Raw genomic sequence first — 22532 nt, forward strand, 5'->3', positions numbered from 1 at the left:
GAGATGAGGTGGTGTTTGGGTCAGCAGTTTACTGGTGCTCTTCCCATCACTGAGAGGAGGTGGTGTTTGGGTCAGCAGTTTACTGGTGCTCTTCCCATCACTGAGAGGAGGTGGTGTTTGGGTCAGCAGTTTACTGGTGCTCTTCCCATCACTGAGAGGAGGTGGTGTTTGGGTCAGCAGTTTACTGGTGCTCTTCCCATCACTGAGAGGAGGTGGTGTTTGGGTCAGCAGTTTACTGGTGCTCTTCCCATCACTGAGAGGAGGTGGTGTTTGGGTCAGCAGTTTACTGGTCTTCTCATCACTGAGAGGAGGTGGTGTTTGGGTCAGCAGTTTACTGGTGCTCTTCCCATCACTGAGAGGAGGTGGTGTTTGGGTCAGCAGTTTACTGGTGCTCTTCCCATCACTGAGAGGAGGTGGTGTTTGGGTCTGGTGCTCTAACTCCATGTACTATGTTGCTGATCATCATACTGACTGACACTGAAATTAACTTTTACTCCTGATCACTTCTGGTTCCTGTTTTATTCATCATTCCAACAGGAGATCAACACAATCACTCCGTTTACCTGAGTCTTACACACACACGACTGGATAAATCTGTCAAACTGATGTGGTTTCATGTCTGAACTCCTCTATTCAATACGTATCGCAGAGGTTCAGCACTGATGCCTAATCCACGTTGGCGGAGACCGCACGCGTCGGCCCAATGGGAAATGACCTTTACATTTCTATTGTAACATTTCAGGACCCAGGCTGAATAGAGCCCCGAATCCTTCCCTGTAAGTAGTGGGTCAATACATTCAGTTTGAGGTCAAGTTTGTTCTGCAGAAGCATTAAGGCAATATGGTGGCAGTATTTTGACATTATGTCAGAATAGTTCTTGACCATGTGAAGGACATTTTGTAGAGGGGGGCATTAGGGACAGTGGCAGAGAGGGAGGCGAGGAGGGTAGGAACCGCGGTAGGAGGGGGGAGGAGGGTAGGAACCGCGGTAGGAGGGGAGGAACCGCGGTAGGAACCACGGTGGGAGGAGGAGGGTAGGAACCGCGGTAGGAGGGTAGGAACTGCGGTAGGAGGGGGGAGGAGGGTAGGAACTGCGGTAGGAGGGGGGAGGAGGGTAGGAACTGCGGTAGGAGTGGGGAGGAGGGTAGGAACTGCGGTAGGAGGGTGGTAGGAACTGCGGTAGGAGGGTGGTAGGAACTGCGGTAGGAGGGGGGAGGAGGGTAGGAACTGCGGTAGGAGGGTAGGAACCGCGGTGGGAGAAGGGTAGGAACCGCAGTAGGAGGAGGAACAGAGGTAGATGTACACTAGCATCACATCAGATAAGAACACATACTGTAGATAATGAAGTTAGGACTCAGTAACATCACATCAGATAAGAACACATACTGTAGATAATGAAGTTAGGACTCAGTAACATCACATCTAAAGTTTTAAATGTTTTTTTATTCACACTGATCTTAGGGATGAGTAGTCTGGTGTGGTTCGGTCTGGTCTGGTTCGGTGTGGTCTGGTTCGGTCTGGTGTGGTTCGGTCTGGTCTGGTTCGGTCTAGAGGTCGACCGATTATGATTTTTCAATGCCAATACCGATAGCGATTATTGGAGGACCAAAACAGCCGATAGCGATTATTGGAGGACCAAAACAGCCGATAGCGATTATTGGAGGACCAAAACAGCCGATAGCGATTATAGGAGGACCAAAACAGTCGATAGCGATTATTGGAGGACCAAAACAGTCGATAGCGATTATTGGAGGACCAAAACAGCCGATAGCGATTATTGGAGGACCAAAACAGCCGATAGCGATTAATCGGCCATTTAATTTTTTATTTTATTTGTAATAATGACAATTACAACAATACTGAATGAACACTTATTTTAACTTAATATAATGCCTCAAATAAATAATGAAACAATTTGGTTTAAATAATGCAAAAACAAAGTGTTGGAGAAGAAAGTAAAAGTGCAATATGTTCCATGTAAGAAAGCTAACGTTTCAGTTCCTTGCTCAGAACATATGTAAGCTGGTGGTTCCTTTTAACATGAGTCTTCAATATTTCCAGTTAAGAAGTTTTAGGTTGTAGTTATTATAGGAATTATAGGACTATTTCCTTCTATACCATTTGTATTTCATTAACCTTTGACTATTGGATGTTCTTATAAGCACTTTAGTATTGCCAGTGTAACAGTATAGCTTCGATCCCTCTCCTCGTTCCTCCCTGGGCTTGAACCAGGAACACATCGACAACAGCCACCCTCGAAGCAGCGTTACCCATGCAGAGCAAGGGGAACAACCACTCCAAGTGGCGAGCGAGTGACGTTTGAAACGCTATTAGCGCGCACCCCGCTAACTAGCTAGCCGTTACACCAGCCTCATCTCGGGAGTTGATAGGCTTGAAGTCATAAACAGCGCAATGCTTGACACACAACGAAGAGCTACTGGCAAAACGCACGAAAGTGCTGTTTGAATGAATGCTTACGAGCCTGCTGCTGCCTACCACCGCTCAGTCATATACTTAGACACTTGTATGCTCAGTCAGATTATATGCAACGCAGGACACGCTAGATAAACGAGTAATATCATCAACCATGTGTAGTTAACTAGTGATTATGCTTGATTGTTTTTATAAGATAAGTTTAATGCTAGCTAGCAACTTACCTTGGCTTACTGCATTCGTATAACAGGCAGTCTCCTCGTGGAGTGCAATGAGAGGCAGGTGGTTAGAGCATTGGACTAGTTAACTGTAAGGTTGCAAGAGTGGATCCCCCGAGCTTCCCCTGAACAGGAAGTTAACCACTGTTCCTGGGCCGTCATTGAAAAGAAGAATGTGTTCTTAACTGACTTGCCTAGTTAAATAAAGGTTAAGTAAAAATAGGTGTTAAAATAAATCGGCCAAATCGGTGTCCAAAAATACAGATTTCCAATTGTTATGAAAACTTGAAATCGGCCAACCTCTAGTTCGGTCTGGAGTGGTCTAGTGTGGTGTGGTCTAGCGTGTTGTGGTCTAGTGTGGTGTGGTCTAGTGTGGTGTGGTCTAGTGTGGTGTGGTCTAGTGTGGTGTGGTCTAGCGTGGCGTGGTCTGGTGCAGTCTGGCGTGGTGTGGTCTGGTCTAATGTGGTGTGGTCTGGCGTGGTCTAGCATGGTGTGGTCTAGTGTGCTGTGGTCTAGCGTGTTGTGGTCTAGTGTGGTGTGGTCTAGTGTGGTGTGGTCTAGTGTGGTGTGGTCTAGCGTGGCATGGTCTGGTGCAGTCTGGCGTGGTCTGGTCTAATGTGGTGTGGTCTGGTGTGGTCTAGCGTGGTGTGGTCTAGTGTGGTGTGGTCTAGTGTGGTGTGGTCTAGTGTGGTGTGGTCTAGTGTGGTGTGGTCTAGTGTGGTGTGGTCTAGCGTGGCGTGGTCTGGTGCAGTCTGGCGTGGTGTGGTCTGGTCTAATGTGGTGTGGTCTGGCGTGGTCTAGCATGGTGTGGTCTAGTGTGCTGTGGTCTAGCGTGTTGTGGTCTAGTGTGGTGTGGTCTAGTGTGGTGTGGTCTAGTGTGGTGTGGTCTAGCGTGGCGTGGTCTGGTGCAGTCTGGCGTGGTCTGGTCTAATGTGGTGTGGTCTGGTGTGGTCTAGCGTGGTGTGGTCTGGTCTAGCGTGGTGTGGTCTAGCGTGGTGTGGTCTAGCGTGGTGTGGTCTAGCGTGGTGTGGTCTGGTGTGCGCGTTTGTCATTCTGTGCCAAAGTACTTCTGTCCAAAGTGTGTGGGGGCGACCGGGTGCAGCTCTGTGGTGAGCAGGGTGATCTCTGGGAACTCTTGGAGGATGGCCTTGGCTCCTGGAGAGATGAAGAGAGAGAGAGGAGGATAATGTGTTACCTACAGTGAGGTGGAGAAGAGAGAGAGGATAATGTGTTACCTACCGTGTGGGGTGGAGAAGAGAGAGAGATGAGGATAATGTGTTACCTACCGTGTGGGGTGGAGAAGAGAGAGAGATGAGGATAATGTGTTACCTACCGTGTGGGGTGGAGAAGAGAGAGATGAGGATAATGTGTTACCTACCGTGTGGGGTGGAGAAGAGAGAGAGATGAGGATCATGTGTTACCTACCGTGTGGGGTGGAGAAGAGAGAGATGAGGATGATGTGTTACCTACCGTGTGGGGTGGAGAAGAGAGAGATGAGGATAATGTGTTACCTACCGTGTGGGGTGGAGAAGAGAGAGAGATGAGGATAATGTGTTACCTACCGTGTGGGGTGGAGAAGAGAGAGATGAGGATAATGTGTTACCTACCGTGTGGGGTGGAGAAGAGAGAGAGATGAGGATCATGTGTTACCTACCGTGTGGGGTGGAGAAGAGAGAGATGAGGATCATGTGTTACCTACCGTGTGGGGTGGAGAAGAGAGAGAGATGAGGATAATGTGTTACCTACCGTGTGGGGTGGAGAAGAGAGAGAGATGAGGATCATGTGTTACCTACCGTGTGGAGAAGAGAGAGAGATGAGGATTATGTGCTACCTACCGTGTGGGGTGGAGAAGAGAGAGAGAGATGAGGATCATGTGTTACCTACCGTGTGGGGTGGAGAAAGAGAGAGATGAGGATAATGTGTTACCTACCGTGTGGGGTGGAGAAGAGAGAGATGAGGATGATGTGTTACCTACCGTGTGGGGTGGAGAAAAGAGAGAGATGAGGATAATGTGTTACCTACCGTGTGGGGTGGAGAAGAGAGAGATGAGGATGATGTGTTACCTACCGTGTGGGGTGGAGAAGAGAGAGATGAGGATGATGTGTTACCTACCGTGTGGGGTGGAGAAGAGAGAGATGAGGATGATGTGTTACCTACCGTGTGGGGTGGAGAAGAGAGAGAGATGAGGATAATGTGTTACCTACCGTGTGGGGTGGAGAAGAGAGAGATGAGGATGATGTGTTACCTACCGTGTGGGGTGGAGAAGAGAGAGATGAGGATAATGTGTTACCTACCGTGTGGGGTGGAGAAGAGAGAGAGATGAGGATAATGTGTTACCTACCGTGTGGGGTGGAGAAGAGAGAGATGAGGATGATGTGTTACCTACCGTGTGGGGTGGAGAAAAGAGAGAGATGAGGATAATGTGTTACCTACCGTGTGGGGTGGAGAAGAGAGAGATGAGGATGATGTGTTACCTACCGTGTGGGGTGGAGAAAGAGAGAGATGAGGATAATGTGTTACCTACCGTGTGGGGTGGAGAAGAGAGAGAGATGAGGATCATGTGTTACCTACCGTGTGGGGTGGAGAAGAGAGAGATGAGGATGATGTGTTACCTACCGTGTGGGGTGGAGAAGAGAGAGATGAGGATGATGTGTTACCTACCGTGTGGGGTGGAGAAGAGAGAGAGATGAGGGTAATGTGTTACCTACCGTGTGGGGTGGAGAAGAGAGAGAGATGAGGATCATGTGTTACCTACCGTGTGGGGTGGAGAAGAGAGAGAGATGAGGATTATGTGCTACCTACCGTGTGGGGTGGAGAAGAGAGAGAGATGAGGGTAATGTGTTACCTACCGTGTGGGGTGGAGAAGAGAGAGAGAGATGAGGATCATGTGTTACCTACCGTGTGGGGTGGAGAAAGAGAGAGATGAGGATAATGTGTTACCTACCGTGTGGGGTGGAGAAGAGAGAGATGAGGATGATGTGTTACCTACCGTGTGGGGTGGAGAAGAGAGAGATGAGGATAATGTGTTACCTACCGTGTGGGGTGGAGAAGAGAGAGAGATGAGGATCATGTGTTACCTACCGTGTGGGGTGGAGAAGAGAGAGATGAGGATGATGTGTTACCTACCGTGTGGGGTGGAGAAGAGAGAGATGAGGATAATGTGTTACCTACCGTGTGGGGTGGAGAAGAGAGAGATGAGGATCATGTGTTACCTACCGTGTGGGGTGGAGAAGAGAGAGATGAGGATGATGTGTTACCTACCGTGTGGGGTGGAGAAAGAGAGAGATGAGGATGATGTGTTACCTACCGTGTGGGGTGGAGAAAAGAGAGAGATGAGGATAATGTGTTACCTACCGTGTGGGGTGGAGAAGAGAGAGATGAGGATAATGTGTTACCTACCGTGTGGGGTGGAGAAAGAGAGAGATGAGGATGATGTGTTACCTACCGTGTGGGGTGGAGAAAAGAGAGAGATGAGGATAATGTGTTACCTACCGTGTGGGGTGGAGAAGAGAGAGAGATGAGGATCATGTGTTACCTACCGTGTGGGGTGGAGAAGAGAGAGATGAGGATTATGTGTTACCTACCGTGTGGGGTGGAGAAGAGAGAGAGATGAGGATCATGTGTTACCTACCGTGTGGGGTGGAGAAGAGAGAGAGATGAGGATCATGTGTTACCTACCGTGTGGGGTGGAGAAGAGAGAGAGATGAGGATTATGTGCTACCTACCGTGTGGGGTGGAGAAGAGAGAGAGATGAGGATAATGTGTTACCTACCGTGTGGGGTGGAGAAGAGAGAGAGATGAGGATAATGTGTTACCTACCGTGTGGGGTGGAGAAGAGAGAGAGATGAGGATCATGTGTTACCTACCGTGTGGGGTGGAGAAGAGAGAGAGATGAGGATGATGTGTTACCTACCGTGTGGGGTGGAGAAGAGAGAGAGATGAGGATCATGTGTTACCTACCGTGTGGGGTGGAGAAGAGAGAGATGAGGATAATGTGTTACCTACCGTGTGGGGTGGAGAAGAGAGAGAGAGAGATGAGGATAATGTGTTACCTACCGTGTGGGGTGGAGAAGAGAGAGAGATGAGGATAATGTGTTACCTACCGTGTGGGGTGGAGAAAAAGAGAGATGAGGATGATGTGTTACCTACCGTGTGGGGTGGAGAAAAGAGAGAGATGAGGATGATGTGTTACCTACCGTGTGGGGTGGAGAAGAGAGAGAGATGAGGATAATGTGTTACCTACCGTGTGGGGTGGAGAAGAGAGAGATGATAATGTGTTACCTACCGTGTGGGGTGGAGAAAAGAGAGAGATGAGGATAATGTGTTACCTACCGTGTGGGGTGGAGAAGAGAGAGAGGATAATGTGTTACCTACCGTGTGGGGTGGAGAAAAGAGAGAGATGAGGATAATGTGTTACCTACCGTGTGGGGTGGAGAAGAGAGAGAGATGAGGATAATGCGTTACCTACCGTGTGGGGTGGAGAAAGAGAGATGAGGATGATGTGTTACCTACCGTGTGGGGTGGAGAAGAGAGAGAGATGAGGATAATGTGTTACCTACCGTGTGGGGTGGAGAAAGAGAGAGATGAGGATATGTTACCTACCGTGTGGGGTGGAGAAGAGAGAGATGAGGATAATATGTTACCTACCGTGTGGGGTGGAGAAGAGAGAGATGAGGATGATGTGTTACCTACCGTGTGGGGTGGAGAAGAGAGAGATGAGGATGATGTGTTACCTACCGTGTGGGGTGGAGAAGAGAGAGAGGAGGATGATGTGTTTGGGTTGGAGTCCATGCTCAATCAACACCTGCACCGCCTCGATCACTGTGTTACCTGTACCTGGGACACACACACACAACACACACTGTGTTACCTGTACCTGGGACACACACACACAACACACACTGTGTTACCTGTACCTGGGACACACACACACACACACAACACACACTGTGTTACCTAGACACACAGTTCAGTGCTAAAGTGCATGATGAGTAATTTTGTCTGAGACCTGAAGACTTCATTCATAAGATACCGGAGATACCGTGCAGCGGTACCGGGTCATTATGTTACTCAGCGGTACCGGGTCATTATGTTACTCAGCGGTACCGGGTCATTATGTTACTCAGCAGTACCGGGTCATTATGTTACTCAGCGGTACCGGGTCATTATGTTACTCAGCGGTACCGGGTCATTATGTTACTCAGCGGTACCGGGTCATTATGTTACTCAGCGGTACCGGGTCATTATGTTACTCAGCGGTAGCGGGTCATTATGTTACTCAGCGGTACCGGGTCATTATGTTACTCAGCGGTACCGGGTCATTATGTTACTCAGCAGTACCGGGTCATTATGTTACTCAGCGGTACCGGGTCATTATGTTACTCAGCGGTACCGGGTCATTATGTTACTCAGCGGTACCGGGTCATTATGTTACTCAGCGGTACCGGGTCATTATGTTACTCAGCGGTACCGGGTCATTATGTTACTCAGCGGTACCGGGTCATTATGTTACTCAGCGGTACCGGGTCATTATGTTACTCAGCGGTACCGGGTCATTATGTTACTCAGCGGTACCGGGTCATTATGTTACTCAGCGGTACCGGGTCATTATGTTAGTCAGCAGTACCGGGTCATTATGTTACTCAGCGGTACCGGGTCATTATGTTACTCAGCAGTACCGGGTCATTATGTTACTCAGCGGTACCGGGTCATTATGTTACTCAGCAGTACCGGGTCATTATGTTACTCAGCGGTACCGGGTCATTATGTTGTCTATTTTTTGTGTTGAATTTGATCAACTGCTCTAATTTATTTGTCTATAGTTAATGACAACATGTTAACAACAGGAACTTTTTCAACCATTTCATTATTTGCCTGGCTGAAAAAAACTCCAGGATTAGGAAAAATGACCCAACATTCAAGACGTCTGTAATATCTTTCCCTTTTGCCAGCGATCTTTTTTACTTACTCAGTATTGGGTACATGAGCAGCACCTTCCTCCTGTTTATGTCTGGGGGGAACTTAGCATAGTAGACCTTAGCCTCCTGGGTCTCTTCATCACTCTGGATCAGGATCTTCCCGATGCGAATGGACCTACAACAGTCCCTCAGACCCTGCTCCATGGCCTCACCTGGGGGATGGACAGACACAGGTCCCTAAAGAGGTCAGGTATGTGAAATAACATGAAAAAAGCAGAAAAAGGGACATTTTTTCAGTAGAGGGGGGGGGAAATACCAGACTCACCACTTCTCATAATGCTGACTCCACAGTTACCTCTCTCAAACTTTACACCTTCATACATGTGTCCTGTTGAGAGATGAAGCAGAATGTTATCAGCAGCATGTGGATAGTGTGTAAGGGGTCGGCGTGTAGAGGTTAGGGGTCAGCGTGTAATTAGGGCGTCCACCCACAGTGCTCAGAATGACAGAAATCGCATTTAGAATATAGTAATTCATAATGAACAGAACATGCAAGTCGAGGATGCAACGATGTGAGGTAAGCAGGAATCAGGAGGATAGAATTATGGTCAGATTTGCCAAGTGGAGGACGAGGGAGTAAAGGTGGTCTAGAGTTATTTTCCCTCTGGTTGCACATTTAACATGCCGGTAGAAATGAGGTAAAACGGATTTCAGTTTCCCTGCATTAAAGTCCCCGGCCACTAGGGGCGCCGCCTCAATGAGCGTTTTCCCGTTTGCTCATTGTCACTGTAATTTCATAATTCAAATATGTTTTCTTTAATTTAATTCACTTAATCTATTTTCTGAGAATTTGTAAGATTCTTATTTGCATAAAATAGACAGAGACCAGTCTTATCAAAATTAGATACTAGTATTTATTCTCGGAGCGCGCTGCCATGTAACCACGAACAACAGTTTATATACAAAATATGACGTCATAGGTTATAAAATATTCTTTCTCCCAACAGTTCAAAAGTTAATTCGAGATAAACCTTCTGAAGTCTTCATCCATCACCATTCAGCAGACAGTTCCAGCTAATGGAAAACCTAAGAAAACACACACTGCCTTATCTAAAGATCCCAGAGCTAAGTGGAGTCGGTTCAACCATAGGTTAATGACCCTTTCTGCTTTACTTAAAAGAAAACACTTCCAGTCTTCTCCAACCTGGCTGGAATGGTATTTAATTACCCCCTGTATCAGGCTCCACAATCTCTCACTTATGAATTCATATTGTTAATCAGATATAATAAAACAGAGTATAAGTTTACTTAGTTACAATTCTATTTAAAATGGGGATAATGTTTAGTCATTATTCATAAAATTCCTAACTCATTGAGTGCAGTCTTAGTGCCAGCATCGGTCTGTGGTGGTAGACAGCTACGAAGAATATAGATGAGAACTCTTTTGGTAAAGAGTTCAACAAGCATTTCTCAACGGCTGGCCATGCCTTCCGCCTGGCTACTCCAACCTCGGACAACAGCTCCCCCCCCCCCGCAGCTACTCGCCCAAGCCTCTCCAGGTTCTCCTTTACCCAAATCCAGATAGCAGATGTCCTGAAAGAGCTGCAAAACCTGGACCCGTACAAATCAGCTGGGCTGGACAATCTGGACCCTCTATTCCTGAAACTATCCGCCGCCATTGTCGCAACCCCTATTACCAGCCTGTTCAACCTCTCTTTCATATCGTCTGAGATCCCCAAGGATTGGAAAGCTGCCGCAGTCATCCCCCTCTTCAAAGGGGGCGACACCCTGGACCCAAACTGTTACAGACCTATATCCATCCTGCCCTGCCTATCTAAGGTCTTCGAAAGCCAAGTCAACAAACAGGTCACTGACCATCTTGAATCCCACCGTACCTTCTCCGCTGTGCAATCTGGTTTCCGAGCCGGTCACGGGTGTACCTCAGCCACGCTCAAGGTACTAAACGATATCATAACCGCCATCGATAAAAGACAGTACTGTGCAGCCGTCTTCATAGACCTTGCCAAGGCTTTCGACTCTGTCAATCACCGTATTCTTATCGGCAGACTCAGTAGCCTCGGTTTTTCGGATGACTGCCTTGCCTGGTTCACCAATTACTTTGCAGACAGAGTTCAGTGTGTCAAATCGGAGGGCATGCTGTCCGGTCCTCTGGCAGTCTCTATGGGGGTGCCACAGGGTTCAATTCTCGGGCCGACTCTTTTCTCTGTATATATCAATGATGTTTCTCATGCTGCGGGCGATTCCCTGATCCACCTCTACGCAGACGACACCATTCTATATACTTCCGGCCCGTCCTTGGACACTGTGCTATCTAACCTCCAAACGAGCTTCAATGCCATACAGCACTCCTTCCGTGGCCTCCAACTGCTCTTAAACGCTAGTAAAACCAAATGCATGCTTTTCAACCGTTCGCTGCCTGCACCCGCACGCCTGACCAGCATCACCACCCTGGATGGTTCCGACCTTGAATATGTGGACATCTATAAGTACCTAGGTGTCTGGCTAGACTCTAAACTCTCCTTCCAGACCCATATCAAACATCTCCAATCGAAAATCAAATCAAGAGTCGGCTTTCTATTCCGCAACAAAGCCTCCTTCACTCACGCCGCCAAACTTACCCTAGTAAAACTGACTATCCTACCGATCCTCGACTTCGGCGACGTCATCTACAAAATTGCTTCCAACACTCTACTCAGCAAACTGGATGCAGTTTATCACAGTGCCATCCGTTTTGTCACTAAAGCACCTTATACCACCCACCACTGCGACTTGTATGCTCTAGTCGGCTGGCCCTCGCTACATATTCGTCGCCAGACCCACTGGCTCCAGGTCATCTACAAGTCCATGCTAGGTAAAGCTCCGCCTTATCTCAGTTCACTGGTTACGATGGCAACACCCATCCATAGCACGCGCTCCAGCAGGTATATCTCACTGATCATCCCTAAAGCCAACACCTCATTTGGCCGCCTTTCGTTCCAGTTCTCTGCTGCCTGTGACTGGAACGAATTGCAAAAATCGCTGAAGTTGGAGACTTTTATCTCCCTCACCAACTTCAAACATCTGCTATCTGAGCAGCTAACCGATCGCTGCAGCTGTACATAGTCTATTGGTAAATAGCCCACCCATTTTCACCTACCTCATCCCCATACTGTTTTTATTTATTTATTTTTATTTTTCTGCTCTTTTGCACACCAATATCTCTACCTGTACATAACCATCTGATCATTTATCACTCCAGTGTTAATCTGCATAATTGTAATTATTTGCCTACCTCATGCCTTTTGCACACAATGTATATATAGACTCCCCTTTTTTTCTACTGTGTTATTGACTTGTTAATTGTTTACTCCATGTGTAACTCTGTGTTGTCTGTTCACACTGCTATGCCTTATCTTGGCCAGGTCGCAGTTGCAAATGAGAACTTGTTCTCAACTAGCCTACCTGGTTAAATAAAGGTGAAATAAAAAAATAAATAAAAAAAAAATAAAAAAAATAGTGTGGTCTACAGCTTATCATGAGATACTCTACCTCAGGCGAGCAAAACCTCAAGACTTCCTTAGATTTCGTGCACCAGCTGTTGTTTACAAATATACATAGACCACCACACCTTGTCTTACCAGAGGCTGCTGTTCTATCCTGCCGATACAGTGTATAAACCACCAGCTGTATGTTATTCATGTCGTCGTTCAGCCACGACTCAGTGAAACATAAGATATTAGTTATTATTGTTCCGTTGGTAGGATATACGTGCCCGTAGTTTGTCTATTTTATTATCCAATGATTGTACGTTGGCTAATAGAACCGATGGAAAAGGCCTATTACCCTCTCGCCATCGGATCCGTGTCTTTCTCCTGTGAATGACGGAGATGAGGGCCTTGTCGGGTGTCTGGAGTAAATCCTTTGCGCCCGACTCGTTAAAAAACGTATTCCAGGGTGAGTGAGTAATCGCTGTCCTGATATCTAGAAGCTCATTTCGGTCACAAGAGACGGTGGCAGAAACATTATGTACAAAATAATTTAGATATTTAGAAAATACACTGCTCAAAAAAATAAAGGGAACACTAAAATAACACATCCTAGATCTGAATGAATGAAATATTCTTATTAAATACTTTTTTCTTTACATAGTTGAATGTGCTGACAACAAAATCAGACAAAAATGATCAATGGAAATCAAATTTATCAACACATGGAGGTCTGGATTTGGAGTCACACTCAAAATTAAAGTGGAAAACCACACTACAGGCTATTCCAACTTTGATGTAATGTCCTTAGAACAAGTCAAAATGAGGCTCAGTAGTGTGTGTGGCCTCCACATGCCTGTATGACCTCCCTACAACGCCTGGGCATGCTCCTGATGAGGTAGCGGATGGTCTCCTGAGGGATCTCCTCCCAGACCTGGACTAAAGCATCCGCCAACTCCTGGACAGTCTGTGGTGTTGGTGGATGGAGCGAGACATGATGTCCCAGATGTGCTCGATTGGATTCAGGTCTGGGAACGGGCGGGACAGTCCATAGCATCAATGCCTTCCTCTTGCAGGAACTGCTGACACACTCCAGCCACATGAGGTCTAGCATTGTCTTGCATTAGGAGGAACCCAGGGCCAACCGCACCAGCATATGGTCTCACAAGGGGTCTGAGGATCTCATCTCGGTACCTAATGGCAGTAAGGCTACCTCTGGCGAGCACATGGAGGGCTGTGCGGCCCCCTAAAGAAATACCACCCCACACCATGACTGACCCACCGCCAAACCGGTCATGCTGGAGGATGTTGGCAGCAGAACGTTCTCCACGGCGTCTCCAGACTGTCACGTCTGTCACATGTGCTCAGTGTGAACCTGTTTTCATCTGTGAAGAGCACAGGGCGCAAATTTGCCAATCTTGGTGTTCTCTGGCAAATGCCAAACGTCCCGCACGGTGTTGGGCTGTAAGCACAACCCCCACCTGTGGACGTCGGGCCCTCATACCACCCTCATGGCGTCTGTTTCTGACCGTTTGATCAGACACATGCACATTTGTGGCCTGCTGGAGGTCATTTTGCAGGGCTCTGGCAGTGCTCCTCCTTGCACAAAGGCGGAGGTAGCGGTCCTGCTGCTGGGTTGTTGCCCTCCTACGGCCTCCTCCACGTCTCCTGATGTACTGGCCTGTCTCCTGGTAGCGCCTCCATGCTCTGGACACTACGCTGACAGACACAGCAAACCTTCTTGCCACAGCTCGCATGGATGTGCCATCCTGGATGAGCTGCACTACCTGAGCCACTTGTGTGGGTTGTAGACTCCGTCTCATGCTACCACTAGAGTGAAAGCACCGCCAGCATTCAAAAGTGACCAAAACATCAGCTAGGATGTTAGGAACTGAGAAGTGGTCTGTGGTCCCCACCTGCAGAACCACTCCTTTATTGGGGGTGTCTTGCTAATTGCCTATAATTTCCACCTGTTGTCTATTCCATTTGCACAACAGCATGTGACATTTATTGTCAATCAGTGTTGCTTCCTAAGTGGACAGTTTGATTTCACAGAAGTGTGATTGACTTGGAGTTACATTGTGTTGTTTAAGTGTTCCCTGTATTTTTTTGAGCAGTGTGGATCTAATAGGCTACTTTGAAGAAAGGTTAGACATGCCTCAATACGTTCACATTTCAAACAATTATTGGGGCGGCAGGGTAACCTAGTGGTTAGAGCGTTGGACTAGTAACTGAAAGGTTGCAAGTTCAAATCCCCGAGCTGACAAGGTACAAATCTGTCGTTCTGCCCCTGAACAGGCAGTTAACCCTGTCATTGAAAATAAGAATTTGTTCTTAACTGACTTGCCTGGTTAAATAAAGGTCAAAAACAAAAAGCTTTTCAAAATGCCTACTGCCTCCAGCTCATTGTGAAGTGATGAAAAAGAATGTTGACATTTCCGTCTGTTGACATTTCATGTTCAAAACAACTGGGGAGAAAATTATTTTTGAATGGACAGCTAGGAATTCCAACACGGGAACGCCGCCCTCTTTCTAGAGCTCTGACGTTCCAACCTGAAGATCAATGACGTCATGATTTGTCCAAGTTCCCACCAGATGCTGCAGCAGCTCTCTGTCTGACCGACTTTCCACTCAAAGGCAAGATGCATACATAACGAAAACATGTCACAAATATACTGTACACGTGCCAATTTAATTCCACTAAATTATGCAAATGCCCCTGCAGACCGATAAGCATGTCATCTGGTATTTCCATCAATGAAGAAGCTATAAAACATTATTTCACAATGGGATTTTCTTCTTCTCACAGACAACTTCATTCATATAAAAACAGCTAACGGAAACTCTGCTATAGGAGTGGTCACAGTGCACTCTGGGTAGGGGTTAGGGAGTAAGAGTCAGTACCTGTAGGAGTGGTCACAGTGCACTCTGAGTAGGGGTTAGGGAGTAAGAGTCAGTACCTGTAGGAGTGGTCACAGTGCACTCTGAGTAGGGGTTAGGGAGTAAGAGTCAGTACCTGTAGGAGTGGTCACAGTGCACTCTGAGTAGGGGTTAGGGAGTAAGAGTCAGTACCTGTAGGAGTGGTCACAGTGCACTCTGGGTAGGGGTTAGGGAGTAAGAGTCAGTACCTGTAGGAGTGGTCACAGTGCACTCTGGGTAGGGGTTAGGGAGTAAGAGTCAGTACCTGTAGGAGTGGTCACAGTGCACTCTGGGTAGGGGTTAGGGAGTAAGAGTCAGTACCTGTAGGAGTGGTCACAGTGCACTCTGAGTAGGGGTTAGGGAGTAAGAGTCAGTACCTGTAGGAGTGGTCACAGTGCACTCTGGGTAGGGGTTAGGGAGTAAGAGTCAGTACCTGTAGGAGTGGTCACAGTGCACTCTGAGTAGGGGTTAGGGAGTAAGAGTCAGTACCTGTAGGAGTGGTCACAGTGCACTCTGAGTAGGGGTTAGGGAGTAAGAGTCAGTACCTGTAGGAGTGGTCACAGTGCACTCTGAGTAGGGGTTAGGGAGTAAGAGTCAGTACCTGTAGGAGTGGTCACAGTGCACTCTGGGTAGGGGTTAGGGAGTAAGAGTCAGTACCTGTAGGAGTGGTCACAGTGCACTCTGGGTAGGGGTTAGGGAGTAAGAGTCAGTACCTGTAGGAGTGGTCACAGTGCACTCTGAGTAGGGGTTAGGGAGTAAGAGTCAGTACCTGTAGGAGTGGTCACAGTGCACTCTGGGTAGGGGTTAGGGAGTAAGAGTCAGTACCTGTAGGAGTGGTCACAGTGCACTCTGGGTAGGGGTTAGGGAGTAAGAGTCAGTACCTGTAGGAGTGGTCACAGTGCACTCTGGGTAGGGGTTAGGGAGTAAGAGTCAGTACCTGTAGGAGTGGTCACAGTGCACTCTGAGTAGGGGTTAGGGAGTAAGAGTCAGTACCTGTAGGAGTGGTCACAGTGCACTCTGGGTAGGGGTTAGGGAGTAAGAGTCAGTACCTGTAGGAGTGGTCACCGTGCACTCTGAGTAGGGCAGCTGGTTCAGTCCTTCTTCCACCACCAGTCTGATCTGAGGAGGAAGATCAACAGTTTCAACTCTTCATGCTCTTTTTTTCCATGAAATGAACGACTGTAGTTACTAGCTAGCTGATGACTTCTTAAAAGGAATCTTACCAGTCGGTCTGCACAGAACACAAAATCCCCTCTGCTGGTTGTCCTGCAAAACACAAACAAACATAATTTGTCCTGCTGAGGCCACAGCATCTTGTTACCTTGCTCCCACGTCTGAGTTGAGTACGGCGTCGGAGAAGATGGCTGATGTTTTTACATGTTCCTAACCGATTGTCATTTTATGTTCGTTTTTTTTGCGTTGTTTGTAACTTATTGTGTACATAATGTTGCTGCTGCCGTCTCTTATGACCGAAAATAATAATAATCTGGACTTCAGAACAGCGATGACTCACCACGAACTGGCAGAAAGAAGCTTTTGTTTTTCCCTTAACGAGTCAGACGAGCCTGACATACTGCTTTCCCGGGAACAAAACCCAAATCCCCGTCATTTGCGTGAAGAAAAGAGGATGGAGGTCGGGGTGCCTTCTGAGAATTCGTAGGCGATTGAATAAACCCCCCTTGCCTTCTGTCCTACTAGCTAATCATAGGAAAATAAAATCAATGACCTACGAGGAAAATTAAACTACCAACTGTGATATCTTATGCTTCACAGAGTTGTGGCTGAACGACGACATTATCAACATACAGCTGGCTGGTTATACGCTGTACCAGCAGGATAGAACAGCGACGTCTGGTAAGACAAGGGGCAGCGGACTAATGCTTATATGTAAACAACAGCTGGTGCACAATATCTAAGGAAGTGTCAAGGTTTTGCTCGCCTGAGGTAGAGTATCTCATGATAAGGGGCGGCAGGGTTGCCTAGTGGTTAGAGCGTTGGACTAGTAACCGGAAGGTTGCAAGTTCAAACCCTCGAGCTGACAATCTGTCGTTCTGCCCCAGAACAGGCAGTTAACCCACTGTTCCTAGGCCGTCATTGAAAATAAGAATGTTCTTAACTGACTTGCCTAGTTAAATAAATAAATAAATAAATAAATAAATCAAATAAGCTGTAGACCACAATATCTACCTAGAGAGTTTATATGTGTATTTCGTAGCTGTCTACATACCACCAGACTGATGCCGACACTAAGACAGCACTCAATGTATACCACCATAAGCAAACAGGAAACCACTCACTCAGAGACGGCACTCCTAGTGGTCGGGGACTTTAATGCAAATTTCTATCTTCATGTTAAATGTGCAACCAGAGGGGGGAAAAACTAACTCTAGACCACCTTTAACCCCACACAGAGACGCGTACAAAGCTCTCCCTCGCCCTCCATTTGGAAAATCACACCATAACTCTATCCTCCTGATTCCTGCTTACAAGCAAAAAAATGCTCTCCGCAGCCAATGTGAGTAACATTCACAAGGCCAGATGGATTACCAGGGTGTGTACTGCGAGCATGCGCTGACCAACTGGCAAGTGTCTTCACTGACATTTTCAACCTGTCCCTGTGATACCAACATGTTTCAAGCAGACCACCATAGTCCCTGTGCCCAAGAACACTAAGGTAACCTGCCTAAATGACGCCAGACGGGAAGGGTAGGTAGCAACACATCTGCCAAGCTGATCCTCAACATAGAGGCCCCTCAGGGGTGCGTTCTCAGGCCTCTCCTGTACTCCCTGTTCATTCATGACTGCACGGCCAGGCACGACTCCAACACCATCATTAAGTTTGCCGATGACACAACAGTGGTAGATCACTGACAATGACGAGACAGCCTATAGGGAGGTCAGCGACCTGGCCATGCGGTGCCAGGACCTCTCCCTCAAACTGATCAAGACAAAGGAGATGATTGTAGACTACAGGAAAAGGAGGACCAAGCACACCCCCATTCTCATCGACAGGGCTGTAGTGGAGCAGGTTGAGAGCTTCAATTTCCTTGGTGTCCACATCACCAACAAACTATCATGGTTCAAGCACACCAAGACAGTCATGAAGAGGGCACGACAAAACCTATTCCCCTCAGGAGACTGAAAAGATTTGGCATGGATCCTCAGATCCTCAAAAGGTTCAACAGCTGCACCATCGAGAGTATCCTGACTGGTTGCATCACTGCCTGGTATGGCAACTGCTCGGCCTCCGACCGCAAGGCACGACAGAGGGTAGTGCGTACGGCCCAGTACATCTCTGAGGCCAAACTTCCTGCCATCCAGGACCTCTATACCAGGCAGTGACAGAGGGAGGCCCTAAAAATGTTCAGACTCCAGCCACCCTAGTCATACACTGTTCTCTCTGCTACCGCACGGCAAGCGGTACCGGAGCGCCAAGTCTAGGGCCAAGAGGCTTCTAAAACAGCTTCTACACCCAAGCCATAAGACTCCTGAACATCTAATCAAATGTCTACCCAGACTATTTGCATTGACCCCCCCCCCCTCCTTTTACTCCGCTGCTACTGTTATTATCTATGCATAGCCACTTGTACATACTACCACTTGTTCATACTACCACTTGTTCATACTACCTCAATTACCTTGACTAATCGGTGCCCCGCACATTGACTCGTTATCCCCCTGTATGTAGTCTCGCTATTGTTATTTTACTGCTGCTCTTTAATTACTCGTTACTTTTATTTCTTATTCTTATTTTTTAAACTGCATTGTTGGTTAGGGGCTGGTAAGTCAGCATTTCACTGTACACCTGTAGTATTCAGCATTTCACTGTGAGGTCTACTACACCTGTTGTATTCAACATTTCACTGTGAGGTCTACTACACCTGTTGTATTCAGCATTTCACTGTGAGGTCTACTACACCTGTTGTATTCAGCATTTCACTGTGAGGTCTACTACACCTGTTGTATTCAGCATTTCACTGTAAGGTCTACTACACCTGTTGTATTCAGCATTTCACTGTAAGGTCTACGACACCTGTTGTATTCAGCATTTCACTGTAAGGTCTACTACACCTGTTGTATTCAGCATTTCACTGTGAGGTCTACTACACCTGTTGTATTCAGCATTTCACTGTGAGGTCTACTACACCTGTTGTATTCAGCATTTCACTGTGAGGTCTACTACACCTGTTGTATTCAGCATTTCACTGTGAGGTCTACTACACCAAGTCAAACACTCACTTGTCTCTGATGATGGTCTGTAATTCTAGTATCTGACTGTTAAGAGGAAGCAGTTTCAGTTGAGGTCCAAGGTTTAACACATCTGGGCCGAGCCCACCACCATTCGGACAGTTCCCGTTCAAACGCTGTTTATTGACGTCATCCACCGCCTCAGAGCTTGGCGCCACCGGAACGCTGCTGCTGTTACTGCTCGCGGCGAACCGAACATGCTTCGTTAAGTTATGTTCTTGGCCGGTAGTAACGTTATTTAACGACTGGTTGTGGCAGGGCATGTTGCTGTACTCACTGTATATTGTTAAAACCGAATAAAGTTCGCTATTTGCTGACAACGAGCCGTACGTGTCGCAACGTTGGTGACGTCAACACATCCGCCTGGCTTCAGGAAATGACGACAATTCCCACAACACTTAGTAAGGTCACAAGTACGTGATTGTTTACAAATCGTATCAATCAGAGGAGTAAAAACCTACATTACAAGCAAAACGTCGAAATATAATTTAATTAGGTATATAAGGACCACATGTTTCGAAATAGCCACATAGATAGCTATTATGATTTTATTTCTTCAAAAAATAATAATGAAAGACGATAAAGGTGCAAAGGTCGTTCTAATAGGAAATGACGGAAGTTTGTTCGTTATCGACCCCGCTTTCCTTAGGTAAGATGGCTCCGCTGTTGGTCCCACTGGAATGCGTTTTACACCTGCAGAGAAGAAAATTAGCTATTTTACTTCAACAGACAAGTTTTTATCATGCTTGGCGAGGAGGTAACAAACCGAATGGGAAGCAACGGAAACAACAGACTACTTATTTGGTGAGGGGAGAAGGACACTGTTCTGAGAGTCACACTTTCGACACAAGCTGACAAGGGCACATCAACATGTTATAACGTTATCCGGTTTTGGGATGACCGTATAAGTGATATTATAGTAATATGTGTCAGCTACCAGAAAGTTAAGCTAACCAAGCTTGTGGTGTCTGTTTTCACAAGATTGCCATGGCTGTCAATGTTTTGCTAGGTTGGTAGCCTTGCCTGCTACTCGACGTATCCGGCAAGTTGAGGTGAAAGTGATTTCGACACATGACTAACTAGCTAAATATACTTTGAATACTAACTGAAGTTACACCTCATACGTAGCTTGCTGGGTTAATTTTTTGTCGCTGAGGTATATAGTTTGTGGGCTCCAGTGAGTGGGTCACGTGTTGACCATTTACAGTTGTCATTTGGTAGAAGCTCTTATCCTTCCACGATTTACAGGAGTAATTAGGGTTAAGTGTCTTGCTGAAGGGCACATCGACAGATTTTTCACCTAGTCGGTTCAGGGATTCGACCCAACGCTCTTAACCGCTAGGCTGTCTGCCTACTTTGGAACTGACAGAGTAAAAGAGTGTCCGTGCACAGTATGTCCCGTGAGATAAGACTGGGCATCCCAACCTTGAACCGACTGATATTGCCTGAACTTGGCAGACACCGTTGGCGTATTCATTAGGCCAAATGTGTTGCAAAACCTTTCTTAAACGGAAGCTAACGAAACTGGGAGGGACCTACCTGAATTTGTCCAATAGAAACTCTAGAAATGTTCCGTTTTGCAACTGTTTGGACTAATTATTACACCCCAGGTTGTATAAGCCAGCTAGTACTACAGTTATGACAGACTTTACACATAGTAGTTGGACAACACTGTCAAGGTGGTTTTCCAAAACGGATATAAAAGATGATCCTGCATGTTCTGGCATATAGCTAGCTCTTGATGTCTAAAATCATCTCTATAGGTTGTAAAACACGTATTCCACCAGGAGCACTGTCTCAATTTGTTCCTGACACACTGGGTTTGTTCCTGACACTCCGTTCCATAAGTCATTGGACGAAGGTGTCTTCTGTAGGGGGGAGTTTTAAGATCCCTGACGTTCGGTCTCAACATTAACATGTATTGCTTGTTAAATACAAAAACAAAATGCTTGCTGTACGGTTTTGGAAGCATAATGACCTTATCTTTACTATTAGCGAGAAATAGTTTTTTTTAAACTAAAGATTAAACGGCCTTGTTAGGGTTATGCTTCCCAGACGACTGTGTCTCCAAGTTACAACACTTGTTTACGGATAACAGATGGAATATGAGGCGACCAGCTGTGCTGCTTAGCTATCTAGCGTGGCTCTGAACATGTCAGATGGAGGCGCACATGGCTGTATGTATCTGTGCTAAACTTCTACAGTAAGCTATTTGTGCGTTTAACTTTCTCACTCATAATTATTTACAATTCCTTCAGGATTACCGTAATCATAGTAGCATCCACATTAATGTAGAAGTGTTTTAGAAATATATTCTATTCTTATTTACAATAAGTGACTCAATACATTATTTACCATTCAGTTCAATTGGGCACAAAATAATCTAAACACAACCAAAACAAACTTAAAAAGCATCAACAAATTTGTAGTCATTGTATGCTATGAATATGGGACCAAATACTTAACTTTTCACTACTTTAATACACAAGTGAATTGGTCCCATTGCTTTTGGACCCCTAAAATGGGGGGACTATGTACAAACATGTCTGTAATTTGAAAACTGTTAACCAGTATACATTATCAGTTCTGTCTGATAAATAGTATAGAGCTGTAATGTACTCAGTGAATTGGATGTTTGTTTCCCCTGTTCAGAGACCATTACTAATTGAAGTTGTTGGGTGTATGTTCCAGCCAACATCCTCTTATTACCAGGTTCTGACCTCCTAGATAGTGCAGTTCCTGCTATTAGCTGAAAAAAAAGTTTGAAGACCCTTCCTCCCTCAATGCTACAGGGATAGTTCACCAAAATTACATTTGTTTCCTGTGTTTGCAGTCTATGGACAAGGGACCTATATTAGACTTTTGCATGTCTAAATCATCCTAAAGTATCAACAAATTGATTGTAACTCAATGTTACTTGTACACCTTTCAAACAACATGTTTTTCTGCCTACTTTTTGCTTTTCTTTATATGTATATATGGAAGGTATTGCTGACTGAGTATGGAATAGTGAATCTACTTGAAAATGTAATGCAAGACTTGAAGATGGCTGTCTGGCAATGATCAACAACCAATTAGAGGGTGCTAATATAGTCCTCTTCCGTGTGTATTAAGACCCCTATACTTTTTCCACATTTAGTTGTTACAGCCTTATTCTACACACTACACAGCCTTATTCTACACACTACACACTACACTGCCTCATTCTACACACTATACAGCCTTATTCTACACACTACACAGCCTTATTCTACACACTACACGGCCTTATTCTACACACTACACTGCCTCATTCTACACACTACACGGCCT

General features: G+C 46.3%; 2 protein-coding genes across 2 annotated transcripts in view; one reads left to right on the forward strand and one right to left on the reverse strand.

The window, feature by feature from the left end:
• Window positions 1-1422: 1422 nt before the first annotated feature.
• On the reverse strand, window positions 1423-19623 carry LOC110533244 (uracil phosphoribosyltransferase homolog). Its single transcript, XM_036943580.2, has 7 exons — window positions 19212-19623; window positions 16196-16238; window positions 16022-16091; window positions 8894-8956; window positions 8619-8780; window positions 7388-7486; window positions 1423-3805 (listed from the first exon to the last, which is right to left on the reverse strand). The coding sequence occupies exons 1-7, from the start codon at window positions 19481-19483 to the stop codon at window positions 3699-3701; spliced, it is 816 nt and encodes a 271-aa protein (XP_036799475.1). The 5' UTR covers window positions 19484-19623; the 3' UTR covers window positions 1423-3698.
• Window positions 19593-22532, forward strand: part of LOC110533243 (iron-sulfur clusters transporter ABCB7, mitochondrial) — a 46567-nt gene continuing 43627 nt past the window's right edge. The window contains exon 1 of the mRNA XM_090198945.1: window positions 19593-20024. Coding sequence (XP_090055071.1) covers window positions 19830-20024 — 195 coding nt within the window. The 5' untranslated portion in view covers window positions 19593-19829. The remainder of the gene's footprint in view (window positions 20025-22532) is intronic.

The sequence above is a fragment of the Oncorhynchus mykiss genome, chromosome 14, assembly GCF_057628025.1.
Source record: "Oncorhynchus mykiss isolate SJ-2025 chromosome 14, ASM5762802v1, whole genome shotgun sequence".
NCBI classification, from domain to species: domain Eukaryota; kingdom Metazoa; phylum Chordata; class Actinopteri; order Salmoniformes; family Salmonidae; genus Oncorhynchus; species Oncorhynchus mykiss.